This window comes from Bidens hawaiensis, unplaced genomic scaffold (genome assembly GCF_021521415.1).
Source record: "Bidens hawaiensis isolate Kalapana, Puna unplaced genomic scaffold, B.hawaiensis_p1.1 tig00019922_1, whole genome shotgun sequence".
In the NCBI taxonomy this organism is placed as follows: Eukaryota; Viridiplantae; Streptophyta; class Magnoliopsida; order Asterales; family Asteraceae; genus Bidens; species Bidens hawaiensis.
The window spans coordinates 30,828-46,755 of record NW_027493024.1 but is presented as its reverse complement, the minus strand read 5'-3'; the positions used below and the strand labels follow the sequence as shown (position 1 = coordinate 46,755).

General features: G+C 36.5%; 2 protein-coding genes and 1 pseudogene across 2 annotated transcripts; 1 reads left to right on the top strand and 2 right to left on the bottom strand.

Moving 5' to 3' along the window:
• Nucleotides 1–1,997: 1,997 nt before the first annotated feature.
• LOC143559454 (uncharacterized) lies at nt 1,998–2,914 on the bottom strand. Its single transcript, XM_077048029.1, has 3 exons — nt 2,772–2,914; nt 2,506–2,678; nt 1,998–2,416 (listed from the first exon to the last, which is right to left on the bottom strand). Exons 1-3 carry the CDS (start codon nt 2,782–2,784, stop codon nt 2,324–2,326), a joined length of 279 nt encoding a protein of 92 aa, XP_076904144.1. The 5' UTR covers nt 2,785–2,914; the 3' UTR covers nt 1,998–2,323.
• A 3,936-nt stretch (nt 2,915–6,850) lies between these two features.
• LOC143559453 (GATA transcription factor 24-like) lies at nt 6,851–10,614 on the bottom strand. Its single transcript, XM_077048028.1, has 7 exons — nt 10,097–10,614; nt 9,430–9,513; nt 9,213–9,346; nt 7,494–7,601; nt 7,303–7,408; nt 7,160–7,231; nt 6,851–7,088 (listed from the first exon to the last, which is right to left on the bottom strand). The coding sequence occupies exons 1-7, from the start codon at nt 10,499–10,501 to the stop codon at nt 6,987–6,989; spliced, it is 1,011 nt and encodes a 336-aa protein (XP_076904143.1). The 5' UTR covers nt 10,502–10,614; the 3' UTR covers nt 6,851–6,986.
• A 4,447-nt stretch (nt 10,615–15,061) lies between these two features.
• LOC143559477 (CBL-interacting serine/threonine-protein kinase 14 pseudogene) lies at nt 15,062–15,586 on the top strand (annotated as a pseudogene).
• Nucleotides 15,587–15,928: the final 342 nt, after the last annotated feature.

Below are 15,928 nucleotides of genomic sequence, written 5' to 3'. Positions count from 1 at the left end.
TATGCCGAATGGAAGCTAATGTAGTTGACCATAGCATATATCCACATTTAACAAATCAACAATTATATGTACGTGATTTTAGGTCAATCATAAATAATTGTCAAATTACATTAATTCATCCCCAAGAATCTCATTCTAGTTTATCATTTTTTTTCTTCATATTTAGAAAATCTTTCTTTTTCACTATTAGACCGGATGTAGTTCACTGACGTTACAAGTCACTTAGTGGTTTAACGCCCCCAATTCCAGCTAAAGCATTACACGTGGGCGTAAACTTAAAAACCTCTTTGGTCGTTAAGAGAGAATGGGTGCGAGGGCAAAGAGATGTGAGGCCACAGTTTTTCTCCAACCAATCACATTCATCATTTCATAATTTTTATATTAAAGAAAACATTAAATAATAATTAAATAAGTCAAACCATTACATGATTTTTATAAAAAAAAGTCAGTGAGAGCTCTTGTAACATTAAAATTTATTTTTTCTTTCACATCATGTACAACTTTTAAAGCTACTTTATTGTCAAATTATTTACTACAAGTTTACAACAAACTATCTAATACCTTAGTAGAGAAATGCTTAGGAAAAAAAGAAAAGAAAAGATGGCCATGATATATCGAATTTTTGTATCAAATTCAAACCTCAGCCCATATATTACAACGTATTAGATCTTCAACCCTTCGAATATCGAGAAGGCTCACTTTCATATTCGATGTCCCCACGAAAATCCACATCAATGGCAGATGAACTAGTGGTTCCTTCGCTCCTCGCCTCCTCTCAGCCATAACCATGTCATTCCCCTCGCCAACAAGCTAAAAACATTTCTGCTCAGCTTGGAAGTTCTTCTACTATTGAGCTCCCTCAAGTCGTCATCGTTGGTAGCAAGAACAGCAGTTAGTCAAGCGTGCTTAAAGTTCTAGATAGACGTACCAACGAAACCAGGGGGTCCGAGGGTAGAGACCCTCCAACCGGTCAAATTAACTTTTTTTATTTATTATTAGCGGATCCCTTAGTATGCTGTTTAAATGAAAATCAAGATTGGAAAAAGGTATGATTGGAATATTTTTCTGGTCGGCATATGGAGTTGCAGCTCCGTCAAACCGAGGTCATGACTTCTTGTCTAGAGGATCAAATATCTACACTCTCCACCAACCTCTTGTGCTTCAGCTCCTTTAGACAAAGCGAAAGGATGTTGGTACGAGTGAAGACTGAAGAGTATAGCGAGTTCTAACATGTGCCGGAGAAGAGGTTCTACAATTTCAAGGCTTCAACAATATTCATGAAAAAACCTATAATATAATAATGTATTAAATATTACATGATTACATATGTTTGAATAAAATATTACAATATACCTTTAAAAAAATCTTCTGTTGTAATCTATAACCTTGAATTTAGTTAAAAGAGATATGCTAGGAAAAAAGAGGACTATTTAGAAATATGTAGCATTGTAGTTTTTAGTTTGCAAGTGAAATTTCAGTTTGAAAAAAGCGCAGACCAAGCTCAGTCAATCCATGGTCCGGACTCCATACCCGTTTTGATCATTCAAGATTAGAGCCAAATGTACCTTTTACAAAACCACATATTTTTCTCATTTCTGATTTTAAGGACAAAGGAAAGCTGGGGTTGTGGACATAACAAGATTTAATCTAAAAACACAATGGAAAGTTAACAAGAAGAAAAGAAAAGGCATGTTTCAATTGCTTTAGAAAGACCATGATTTCCTTATATGGTTTGATTCAAACCTCGATTAAGTTGGATAATCGATACTCAGTGTTGACCAATCACACCCTATATAAAACTTGTTTAATTGTACGAAAATCAGGACTTGTGTAATTTATATACAATCTTATTATTGAGTGGCCATCAAAGACTACAGCACGACCCTTCTTTAGAATGTATCATTAACTATAATTTTGATAATTTCTACATCTTATAACCCTATAAGTCTATAACACATGAGAAGTTGAATATTATGCCAACCAAGGGGAAGTTTGATCACTTACCCTTTAATTGCTTGCTTGGGCTACCCTAAACAATGAAAGTAAAAGGAAACAAGGGTGTGTTTGCTAGCAGATCCGTCTAAGGACCTTTTCACTTAACATCCTATAAACCACCCTCGTGGATTTATATAGTATAACGAAACACAGACCCACTAAACTCAAATGACCGCGCAAGGTAACAAGTTAAAAGTCACTTAAAATGGTTTAAAGCATTCAAAAGACAAAACATTATTAACACCAAACCAAAGTAGAGTACTTTTAGTTCAAAGTCTACCAAAAGCAAAGTTATTGATGAATTATAGCTTCAGCAACAACCCATCATTCAAGCAGCAAGACCCGAGCCCTTCCTGCACTCAGACAGCATATCCATGTAGAACTGACACTTGCTAATATCACTTCCAGAGCTGTCAATGCACTGCATCAAGTACAATAATCAAAATATAAGCTGCTATGATGAAATAAATAAAACCATATAATATACAAACATCTAAACATTAAACGTACGTCTTGAAACGCCTTGTAGTGCATGCCACATGCATCAGAATACGAGCTGGTTGTAGCAGCAACAGCAGCTTCTGGACCAGCAGCAGGAACAGTTTCATGCTTAATGGTACGAGGGCCCATTATAACATCCGCAGCCCTGTGAGCAATAGCACTCCCGGTCCCAAATGCCATACCTGTCAAAAACAAAATATAAGGCCAAACCAGCATGCATATATAGAATGATATTGTTACAACAACTGCATATGTTTGCAGATATGTAGATGTACCTTCGGCTATCATTGACCCAAAGCCTGGTCCGCTGCTCTGAACAGGGGCAGGGGCGGGTGCAGGCTTGGCTGGTGCTGGGGGGCTGCACGCTGGTGCACGAGCAGGTGCACGGGCTGACCTTCCTGTAATTTGAAGTGTTAGCACTCACAGCATGTAGAATTCAAAACATTCAAGCATAACCGACTAACATGAAAACCGTCTTTGCCTTCTTTTTGTAACAAATTAGTTCTACGATTCTAATCAATTTGATATACGCGGTAAAGCTCCAACTAGCATTATGCTAACAATGTTCATGTCCAAAAGCAATTACAAATTACAAATGTATATAAGCAACACACTAAAATAGTCTTCGCCTTGGTAACGAATTTGCTCATTGAATGATAACCTAAAGAATTGTTCAGAGTTGTTTTCATCACAATGAGAACAAAATATAACGTACCGCAAATAGGGCTCAAAACATAAGTTTATATTATATGTAACAAATTAGAATTAAAAAAAAAAAAACAGAGTTAACTAATTTCATTAAAAAGTAGCGTTTCACTAGCCGTTTCTGGACAGCAAAACTAAGTCGTTCAAAAATGAGGCCATAACATTGCTATTCATAACCTGTTGTACACGACTAAATAAATAGATCTAAGCCTAGGAAAGCAGAAGTATCAAATGCTAAGCACCTGAGATGAATTCGGTACAATAACCAGACAACTCACGCTAATTCATAGATCCAAATACCTAACCCTAAAAAAATTCTCAATATTTCGTTAATATTATACGCAACGTGACGTACGTCGTATTATTCACAAATAATCAAATCTAAACACTGAATGAGGAGCAATTAATTGAGGAAACTCACCACCGGAGCTTCCGCGAGCCATGATTACAATTTCTGGAGAGAGAGAGAGAGAGAGAAACACAGATTATCGAATAATGAATGAAAACTAATTTGCCGATCAAAGGATGATTTTATAAGGAAAGACGTGTCCTTTGGTAGTTGTACGCTACGCATTAAAGCTGTACATTGGGGTGACTTGGCATACACACAATCGGTATGTTCTGGAAGCGTCCCGTCTAATTTAATTGTTTGTTTGTTTGTTTTTTCCAACAATTATGGTTGTCAATGAGATATTTACGTGATTTATTTAAGATCAATAACCGAAAATAAGATAATTGCCGTTAATTAATCCATCCCCAAAAATATCATTTTTTGTTCATAAATATTTTTACTTTTCGTATTTTTAGTCATTTACAATAAACTACTATTTGATACTTTAGTGGAGAAATAAAAGAGACAAAATATAACATAGTTATAATGTCATTTTTTTTCTATCAAAATTTTAAATATCAACCTTAACCTTAGATGTATGATGATTCTGCATGCATCATATCTTTAACCCTTCCCCTTAGCCTTAATAGCTAGCTACTCAGCCACAGAAATTCCAACAATCAAACAAGCTCCAAGACATTTCCACTTAGCTAGCTTGGAAGGTGCCGTACTAGCTCCCTCAAGTCCTCATTATTATTATTATTATTATTATTATTATTATTATGAAGTCCCACGGATGGCGCCAATGAAGAAACACTAACCAGACCCCGGGCAGATTACTGGTAACCTGGGGGTTGGAGAGCTGTTTCCCACGAGGGGTTAGACCCTTGGAAGATGGTTCTTCTGATAACCTGCAAAACAGACACCGTGAGCTCGTCACTGAGAAGGGGGGGGGTTCCTCCTTGTGACCACCCTCCGGCGTGAGAATCAGACTAGATTGCTCTTTAAATATAAAAGTATATTAAGAGATTGCTAGAGCAGATATCAGGTATATATGATAAGATAAGATGTTGTAAGATGATCATACCATTGGGGTATTTATAGCCGAAGGTAGGTTTCCAAGGGGTTTAGCCGGCCCAACACGCTACCAACTGTAACCTATGCACGTGCCCTGCCTGTGAGTGGTGGATAGGTAGCGGCTGACACAGAGCAGGCGTGTCGTGCACTCTTCCTCTTCTGCCAACTACAGGCTAGGCACGTGGTATGGCAGGAGTTGGTGGGTAGGCGGCGGCTATTGGTCACAGTGCTGTGGCGTGCTGTCTGCCATGCTGCTGTCAGTGAGCTGTCGCATTCTTGGTCAGATCTTTTGTCTGTACCTCGTCAGGTATCACACAAAAGATCATCATACGGACTGGCTCATTTAGGCGGGAGTTTTCCCCCTCCCGCCTTTGCTCATTCCTTCAGGTGACACTGGGGAGAGTTAAGTGCCTTGTGCGTGTAGCCATGCTGCGCGGGTGGCCTTCCCTAATGGCTTGTATCCGAGGCTGCGGGGACAGGCGGAGTCCTTCACCATTGGGAGGCATTTCCTGCGGGACCAGCTTGCGTACTGCGCGTAAGGACGTTACGTCTCTGAGCATGGTTGGTCCTGCGGATCCAGTTGGTCTCTGCGCAGACGTCCCTGTTTAAGGTGAGTCTTGCGGGTCCAACTGGGCTCTGCTGGGACCTACCTCTTCATATTATTATTATTATTATTATTATTATTATTATTATTATTATTATCATCATCATCATCATCGGTAATAACATAGTTTTTTTATACTCAAATCCCTCAAATTGTTTGCATAAATGAAAAATAGAATACTGGAGATGGTATAATTAGAATAATTCTTTGGTTGGCGACCGCAACATACATAATTGCAGCTTGTTTAGAATGATGGCCGTGACTTGTCGAGAGGATCAGATATTTGCACCCACCGATATGTTGTGCTTTAGTTCCTTTAGAGAAGCAGAAGCATGGTGGTATACATGTTTCGGAGAGTGGTTCTATGATTTCATTGAAATTCGTAAACGTTTGAATGGATGCTATAAATGTACCTCACAAACAACTTCTTCAACCTTGGATTTGTTCTAAAAGATATGCTAGGAAAAAATATTACTAATGGATAATTTTTGAAGAAACAAGATTAGAGTCATTGGAAAATGGTCGGACCAAGCACAGTCCATGCTCCATGTAGAGCCCATATGACCATGTAAGATTAGAGTCATCGCACCTTTTGCAAAACCACGCTCAATACATCTTTCTATCAACTGGCATTTAGAAAAGTTGGGTTGTGACTATACAAAATGTTTGAATCTAAATGCACAAGGCTGGGGTGATTTACTCACTCAACTAACCAATAAGGTGGTGACACCTCAAACGAATTCAAAATTACTCAAAACTCAATTCAAGGTACCCAAATACTCACTCAACAATTAACCAATAGGATAATGCTACCTCATGTCAACCTAAAGTATCCCAACTGCAATCCACCTACTCACGCCGAGGACATATACTCAGGCCCAACTACTATGCGGCTAGCTACTCGGGAAGAGGGGGGCAGTTTCTCTAGGGTGCCCGGGTAGTTGGCTCCACTACTTAGACCAAGTAAACGAGCCCGTCCACTCTAATGAAAAGTTGACAAGCCAAGAAAAGAAAAAACATGTTGCAATTACTTGACTAGACCATGATTTCCTTAAATGCCAATAAATGGTTTGAGTTAAATACTTAATTGTGTTGGATAATCCCCACTCAGTGGAGATTCACTATGATCAGATGCTGACCAACCACACCTTTATAAAGCTTTATTTTTATACAAGTTGGGACTTAATACAAAAGATGTTGGCATGTGCTATTTAAAAACAGTTCTATTAATGAGTGATCATCTTAGACTTTTAGCACAACCCTTCCCTTGAAGGTATCTTGAACATGTATGACCTGAGACTACAATTTTGATAATCTTGACTTCTTAACCCTTTAACGAATGAGAAGTTACATTCATGTCAGGAAGGGGAAATTTGATTACCGACTCTTAGCTGCTTGCTTGAGCTACCACAGACGGCAGAAGTAAAAGGAGACAAGGTTGTGCTTGCCTAGCAGATCCTCTAAAGGTATCATCGAAGATCCTTGGCATCACCCCTTGTATTCATCAGGTATAACCAAACGTGAACCCACTAAAGGTGGACCGGGTCAATCAACCGCACATTTTTTTAGAAGTTTAATTGACGACATATCTCAGCTCGAGCTACTTGGCTTGTTTGATTTGGCGTGATGATAATAAAGATAGTAATAATAATCATCAACATAATAATGAAGCGGTATATCTACAATCTTTGTAACAACTAGTGTGAGTTTGTTTACGAATGCAACATCTTCTCTTATTTTGAACATGTGAATTGGCTGCAACACATTACCAGTCTACCTTTCAGGTGCCACAGCTGAGCTGTCTACTCCATTAGAGGCAGCCATTATTATAGAATTCATATTTACAGCATCCGTCTCATTTGCTTCCATATCACTCTGCCAACACACTCATCAACATTATTCTCATTTCAAATCTATAAAAAATATGTGTGTGCGCAAGCGTGTACCTGCTCTATAGCTTTTCCAGTCGGGTCTGGAGCCCCTGATGCTGAAACCTTGTTAAGATCTCTTAGAACACCCTACACAAGTAACAGACTAATTACATGAAATCCTAGAAAACTGAAGCATAACGAGTGATCTGAATACGAACCTTGTTGGCCCATTTGAGCCCACACGCATTGCACAATGTTCTTGGGCCAGAAGGCCCACGACGCATCATTGGAGTAGCTTTTGAGCTGATTCCACAGTGTCTGCATCTGCATATAAGCAAATACAAACAATCTGAGTAAAAGATAACGAAAATGAATACAAGAAACTCTAATAACAGTAATGGAAACTGACATTGTTTCTTCATCCTGTGCAGAAGCACCATTCCAATCTGAAGTAGCTGTGCCTGCTTCATCAGAGATTGCTTTCGATGATGTAAACTGACCTTTCTTCCGTTGCATTCTGATATCAAAGTCAAACAAGGTAAACTTAAGTATTGTGCATAACAAAAACTAATACTGAGTAAACTGATGTGTGCAAATAATATATAGAAAATAACACATGCTTATAACATGAATACAAATAGAACATATTGACATGTAATATGTAGTAATCTGACAAATCAAAGAACATGCAAGTTTTACAGACAAAACAATAGCTGATAAGGAGAATTTCATATATGCCCTTAGATACTTCTGAAATATCATGTATGCATGATCCAAACTTACGATTATCATATTTACCCATTTTAATAAAAAAAATTAATCATGACAATGTTGCCCTTCTATTTTTAACACACTAAATAACAAAAACAATACTCTGAAAAAAAGATGTAAGCCTTCACCACATAAAAAGGTTAGGATTTCTAAGTGCTAAAATCCCATCTCTTTAAAGAGGTGAATTAGACAGCATCATACTTCACCATCATCATCAATATAGCTTGAAATAGCTTATGCAATGTGAGAATACCCATCACACTTCCATCCGTTAATTTTGTGAGAAATAGACTCAGAGGCATGTGTTATTCCTCCACTGAATTAGACATATCAAACCTAAGTATTGTTTGGAAACCTACGGTGTTTCAACCTGTCTCCGTTAATAGCAACAGTGAAGAAAGCGGCAACAAGCAGAGATAGTGACATCAGACCTAAAGGTAGAAGGAGCACTCCACTGACTTGATCAAGATACGTTTATCGTTCCTTCACAAATAATCCTATTATTTATATGACAAAATATCTACTTATCGGCTAAGAATACGTAGAACAAAAATGAGCCCCCTTAAACCCTATTTAACAAGCACAAAATAAAGAGTTATCCGGACGAATATATTACCATTTGAAATAACTAACAATGTTCATCACAATGTACAAAGGATTTCACTTGATTTGCCCTTGATGTTATTGTCCACTGTAAACAATGTTAATTATTTCAAATCCTAATAAATTCGTTCAATATAACTCTCTACTTTGTGTTTATTAAACTTGGTTTAAGTGTCCTTGATTTTGTTCTCCATACTGTTAGCCAACAAATTAATATTTTTACATAAGCTGTGAAGAACGAGAAGCATATTTTGATCCAGTATGTGGAGTCTTGCTTCCACTTTTCATGTCCAAGTTCACAGCCTCCAATTACTGTTGCATTCCCTCCCTCATGGCCAAGTTGTCAATATCAACGTAGACTGTTCAGAACACTACATGTCTCCAAACAAACGAGGGTATTTTGATCAAAGCCCAACTCGAACTCTCGAAGTCTAAGGTATTCATATCAGATTCTAACAAACAGTACCACCGTTACCGAAAACCGATAAAGTGACCTTAAGGGATTCGGAATGCTAAATCTAGGCTAATGGATTCAACGTCTTCCTTGATTTACTAATTTAACTCATAGAACTACCATTTTAAAAAGCTTCAAAGTATTAACAAAAGATAAACAAATCACACAATGACCATTTTAACGATTCACATTAAAAAAAATAGAAACCTAATCCTGGATATATTGCAAACTATTATGACCAAAGACGCAATTAAAATCATAAATATATAGAAAAACACAAAACACAGCATATTTTAATACCTAAGAGCAACTTCCTTCCTTACTGTATAACGGATTTTCTTATCAAAGCATCTTTCTTTACGCTTCTCTCTAAACCGACTCAAAGAAGCCGCCCTTTGTGGTTGACTCGACCTTCCTGGAAACTCCGTCAAACCCTAAACATTCAAACAAAAAAAACCCACTCAAAACAAAAACACCAAAACCCAAAACTCACATCAACAATTTACAATACTCATACCCTTTGGTTTTGAGGAGGAATCCCTAAAGTAGGTGCTCCGGTTGGTACTTCATACCCACCCAAAAGCAATAACACCGCTTGCACCTGCAAAATCCCCAAATATAAATAATTTCCATAAATTAATTAAAACTTCATCCTATCAGCTACACAGTTGATGCGGAAAAATATCGGATATCGGTTATCACGGTGGGATATCAGTAATTTTAAAGGGGTGTTTGGGATTGCTTATTTTCACCAACTTATAACTTATTAACTTTTTGAAAAGTAATAAGGTGTTTGGGATTGCTTATATTGTGAGAGAAAAAGTTTCATAAGTTACAATGTGGTAACTTATTAACTTAATGAAAAGTTATAAGGAGGTAAAATAAGGAATCCCAAACACCCCCAATATCATGCAGAGTTTATAAATATAGCAATTTAACACTAACAATTCTGTATACTCTCCTACTACCATTAACAAATTAATCTTTTGCAACTTACAAAACGCTAACAATTGTAGCAAGTAAGAACGAACTAAGATTTCAAACACTAAAAAATGACAATTAAGACTTAAAACACTGATATCAGGAAAACCCCGATAACTGCTATAGCACTTATATTGACTGCATAGCCTATTAGGTCAATATAATTAACAAACAAACAAAACCCTAATCCCAAAACAGCCTACCTTTTCAGGTGAGACAGCATCAAAGACATAAACTTCACCCTGAAACGACAACGTAAGCTGATCGGCACCGGCAGCAGCACCGGCAACCGGATGAATCTCGGCATCCGGTACATACAACGGATGCGGCGGAACAACACCCATATCTTCCATTCCACCACCTTCAAGACCACCAGTACTCTGCAACCCATGATGATGGGTGTTGTACCGGATCTGACTTGGGTTATCTATCGACTCCTCTTCGCCACCTGCAACATCATCTTCTTCTTGCACAACCACATTTGAGTTATCATTGTTATTGATATTATGATGATGATGGTGTAAATCGGCTGGCTGTAGATTGACTGTTTCATACATCGATGAATGATGGTGGTGTTGGTTATTATTATTATTAGCTTCTGACATCATCCAATTGCATCAATTGAAGCCCGGAATTATAGAATTGAATTGAGTGATTGATTGATTGAAATATTGGGGTGATGTAAGAAAAGGGGGAAAAAAGCCCTAATCTTAGTAGGATGAGGATTGATTTCATGAACTCACAATTTGATGAGGCTTTATGTGACTTGTACCTTGTGCCTTGATTGTTGTAACGACGTTTTGTTCGTGTTTAGGGGTGTATGTTTTCGAATAAATTGAGTTATGTAAAATTTGTCACGCGATTGTTGCTATAAAATAAAAGCTTTTTATGTGATTCGGTTTTTGGGGTTTTTTTGCGTACGAGCTAGCATCTTCATTAGTTGGGAATTTGGAATGTTGTGGATTATCATTAGTTTTGATCATCCACCTAAAAACACCATAACGCAAGGTTTGTTGATGCTCGTCAGTTGACGTGGCAAGGGTCAAACAAGGAGGACATTAGTGATGTGGGGGTAGTTTGGGTGGTAGGGGGGTGTTGCTGGTAGAAAACCTATAGACGGACTAGTCAGGTTCCCTCCCCCCCCCTCTCTCTCAAATATATGCATATTATTTATATATATATATATATATATAGGATGAGAATCATGTGAGAACTTTTTAAGAATTGAAAACTATAAGAATCATTTTTTAGCACAGAAAAACCGAAAAATAAAAAAAATCATAAAACAAAAAAAAAACACAAAAATAAAAAAAGTAAAAAAAAAAACCAAAGTTCTTATTTATCATTCCGGTTTCTAAAAATATATATATATATATATATATATATATATATATATATATATATTATTGGTTTACCTAAATTATACATATATGTATAATATGTACATATATGTACACACATGTTTTTTTCCTATACACATATGCATAATTTAAGGTAAATGATAATGTACATACGTGTACATTACGTAACTAGAGATTAAATGAAAGTATACATATGTGTATAGGTATAATATGAATTAAAAAGAAAAAAAATCGGTTTTTTTATTATACATATATGTATAATATGTACACACATGTTTTTTTCTATACACATATGTATAATTTAAGGTAAATGATAATGTACATATGTGTACATTACGTAACTAAAGATTAAATGAAAGTATACATATGTGTATATGTATAATACGAATTAAAAAGAAAAAAATCGGTTTTTTTTATGAAACCGGAATGAAATATAAGAATTTTGGTTTTTTTACTGTTTTAAAACTTTCGTTTTTTTTTGTTTTATAATTTTTTAAATATTTTTTTAGAGGTTTTTTTTAGTGGTCCAAAATGGTTCTCAAAGTTCTCAATTTGCCAATGGTTTTCTTAGGATCCTTACCACACACACACACACACACACATATATATATATATATATATATATATATATAGTGAGGGATATTTTGATAACCATGTTGAGTTTTAAGAACTTAAGAACTTCAATTATAGGCCACACGTTTAATTAAATGGGTTGGAATATGTGGTTGAGATTAAATCTATCAAAAAAGTCAAAGTATGAGAGAAAATAAATATGTAAGTGGTTACACTAAATTTTACGTCCATTACACATGTGTAAAAAGTCGACTCGGTGCGTAAAAAATTATGTAATTTTTTTATGTGTATATAACTTACATATATTACGCCATGCGTAAAAAAAATTCGAAAAAAAAATCATTACACAGAGTTCTTTCGAGTTCTTAAAACTCAAAGGGGTTCTTAATTGAAATATCCCCTATATATATATATATATATATATATATATAAAAGGATTCAAATACGAATAAGGAGTTTTCTATGAATGGTAAGAACCAATAGATTTTTGACATGTGACATTATAACCTATGGTGAAAGAATAATTCTAGGAAACTATATTGGTTTTTGGTAATTTTAAATCTCAACCATTGATTAACATGATCCAATGGCTATGATTTATTTATAGTCTTTCTAGAAAACTACTTATTTTTAGTATAACTCTCCCCTATATATATATACTAATATAATATTTTTAAATGAGGTTATGGAGGTTTGGTGTTGTGGAAGAACCAATGTTTTCAGACCCGGCCCGGAGGTCAACCCGGACGCCTTACCGGGTCAAAGGTCAGACCGACCCGGGAGGGCGGACCGGTGTTTGACCCGGATGACGTCATAAATAATTTAAATATATATTTACATATATATATATATAACTCATATACATATAAAAAATAATAATAACCAAAAATAATAATAATAACAAACTTTAATGTTTATTTATGTTTTATACATTGTTTTTTAAATATATATGATTTATGTTTGATCAATAGAGACATCAATGAAGCTTGGTTGGTTGGCTCATGGGGTAATTATTAAAGCTTCTATATCTGAAATGACCCAAGTTCAAATCCTGGTATACACATTTCATTTTGGATTTAACAAAAAATGGGTTTTACCGGTCCACCCGCCGGGTCAACCGGTCCGGGCCGACCGCCACCCGCAAAACGCGGCCGGGTTTTTAGAAACGTCCCAAATACACTAACCCGCCCCGGTATAGGGACCGGGTCCCAGTCGGACCGGTCCGACCGTCCGGGTCGGGCCAGGTTTCAAAACACTAGGAAGAACGCATGGTTTTTGACAAAAATTTGGAATATGACATGGTGGTTTATGGATGTCCAGCGTTGTGGATGGTCTACATTACCAAGTTTAAGGTGTAAAAGTATTAGCTTTGACAATGCTTTGCTCGGTTTCAAGTTTTTGAAACTAAACTCTTGGGCGTAAACAAGTGTAAAAGAACGGTTGGTGTGCCATCCTCTCCCGCTAAATTCTTAAGTTGGTGCACGATAACAAGTATAGCTTGGAAGGTAGAGTCACAAGCGTTCATATATAACTAAAAATATTTGAGCTTTGAGATAATACTTATTGTATATGAATTTTTTTTTTCAAAATGGGAGAAAAAAGAGTGGTGAAAGGGCTTTTAGGAGAGAGAATGAAGGATTTAGATTTCTAGGTGTTTTGCCATTTCAAATGGCGGAATATAGGATCTTTCAGAAATTGTCAGCTTTTGTCTGGTGATGTGGCACTTAAACAGGTGTTATGTCATTTGAAATAGCGAAACTCTTGCATTTGGCTTGTGATCCGCCATTTCAAATGGTAGATCTGACTGGTCTCTCTTCCGCCAGTTTGACTGGCGGATCTCTCACCCCAAGCCTAGGCTACCTCTAAAATTTTTTTCCATCTTTGTCGGAGATCCGCTATTTTAATTGACGGATGTCAATAAAGCACATTTTTCGACTGATTTAATTGATATTTCACCTTTTTTACTTTTTAGACATACGCCATTGCAATTGGCAGATGTGAGTACTGTACTTTAAAGATAAAAATAGTTGCCATATACAATGTTTTAAAAACCGGAATTTAACTCATACCGGATTGAGCTAAAAAATGGTACAACCAGTTGAACCGGGTTGTACCGAGAAGTTCAACCGGGTTAATAGTTTACTTTGTAATATCATATAAACGTAACTTCAACTCAAAAAATAATCCAAAGTTATATAATTCCATAATAAAAAATAATACAAAAGCTTTTGATTTTCAAAAAATAATCCAAAGGTTCACTCGTTTCGATGCTAATTGTTATGTTAAAAGTAACTTTTAAAAAATAAGGGCCGCAAATTATCATAAATCGCTTGGGCTTAGAACCGGTTTGCCGGTTTAAACCGGTATTTTAGAAAATACCACCAGTTCAATGCTCTAGCAAACCGCCCAAAAATACCGGACACAAAATATCGGTCTGATATGCGAAATCCGTTATTACCGGTTCAACCGGCCGGTATGAACCTGTTTTTAAAACATTGGCCATATATTTTGCAATCTTTAAATAGCTACCATATACTTTACATATATATATATATATAACTTATGTGTGGTTGTATGTATGATATTACGTGTAACTTGACGTTTTTACATATATAACCCAAACATATTATGTGAAAATCACAAATTAAAATATATAAATTATTGATAAAAAAACTTTTGACTATTTAGATTTATTGTTGTTGTTCCTGTAATAGTATAATGTTATGTAATTCCTATAAGTAATATAAAGGTTACTCATGGTATAAATATATACTTTCATATACGCTAGAAGAGGATTTGACATTGGACACTTAATACAAAAGATAAAATAAATAAATAAAACTTAATACAACAAACAAATATACTCTGACACGACTTTCAACCCAAATTACGAGCCTTACTTTTTACATAGAGAAAATTCTCAAAATAGTTCAAAGTTAGAAAGAGGTTCTTATAATAGTCCCTCAAATTTGTTATTCCTAAAATAGTCCAACCAAATCTATCGGGCTCGATAGATTTCCAAAAAATTTGATTGGTTTCGCGGTCCAGTGAAAAGGTGCCAAGTGTCTCACTCCCACCTACCCCCATTGATTTTCACCTCAAAATACCCGGTCCAGATGATTTTCCCCTCAAATCAATCTCCTCTCAAAACCATCTCCCCACATTTCTTTCCCCATGCTTTCATCTCCAACATTGGTTTTCAACCACCATATTTTCCGGCCACCATATGGTTACATGGCCGAAAATTGGAATCTGAAAGTCACTGATTTCGGATTATCAGCTGTGACCGAACAGATCCAGCACGACGGGCTTCTACACACGCTGTGTGGGACGCCTGCTTACGTGGCACCGGAGGTTTTATCGAAGAAAGGCTACGACGGAGCGAAGGTGGACATCTGGTCATGCGGCATCATTCTGTTTGTTCTCAACGCCAGTTATCTTCCGTTTAATGATTCGAATTTGATGGTGATGTACCGGAAAATATACTCCGGCGAGTTTCGAGTTCCACGGTGGACTTCGCCGGAGCTGAAACGGCTTTTATCGCGTTTACTTGATACAAATCCTGTGACGAGAATTACTGTAGATGAAATTATTAACGATCCGTGGTTTAAAATCGGTTACAAAGAAGTTAGTTTTCACCACGATTATCTCGAACTGAAAGAGGACAACAACGCCGGTGCCGTTACTTCCGGAAAAAATGGTGGCCTGAAAATATGGTGGCCGGAGAATATGGTGGTTGAAAACCAATGTTGGAGATGAAAGCATGGGGAAAGCAATATGGGGAGATGGTTTTGAGAGGAGATTAATTTGAGGGGGGAAACCATCTGGACCGGGTATTTTGAGGTGAAAATCAACGGGGGTAGGTGGGAATGGGACACTTGGCACCTTTTCACTGGGCAGCGAAACCAATCGGATTTTTTGGGAATTTATCGGGCTCGATAGATTTGGTTGGACTATTTTGGGAATAACGAAATTTAAGGGACTATTATGAGAATCTCTCTCTAACTTTGGACTATTTTGGGAATTTTCCCTTTTACATAGCACATAGCGATCACGAGCATAGATCACAAGCAGGGTCGGCTCAATGAATGTGTATGCCTA

Coding starts and splice junctions, on each gene's coding strand:
- LOC143559454 (XM_077048029.1), bottom strand. Junction 2,417..2,505: donor ACTACAAGGCGTTTCAAGAC/GTACGTTTAATG, acceptor TACTTGATGCAG/TGCATTGACAGCTCTGGAAG.
- LOC143559453 (XM_077048028.1), bottom strand. CDS start 10,501: ATGATGTCAGAAGCTAATAATAATAATAACCAACACCACCATCATTCA. Junction 7,602..9,212: donor AGGAAGGAAGTTGCTCTTAG/GTATTAAAATAT, acceptor CTTTGATATCAG/AATGCAACGGAAGAAAGGTC. Junction 7,409..7,493: donor GCACAGGATGAAGAAACAAT/GTCAGTTTCCAT, acceptor GCTTATATGCAG/ATGCAGACACTGTGGAATCA.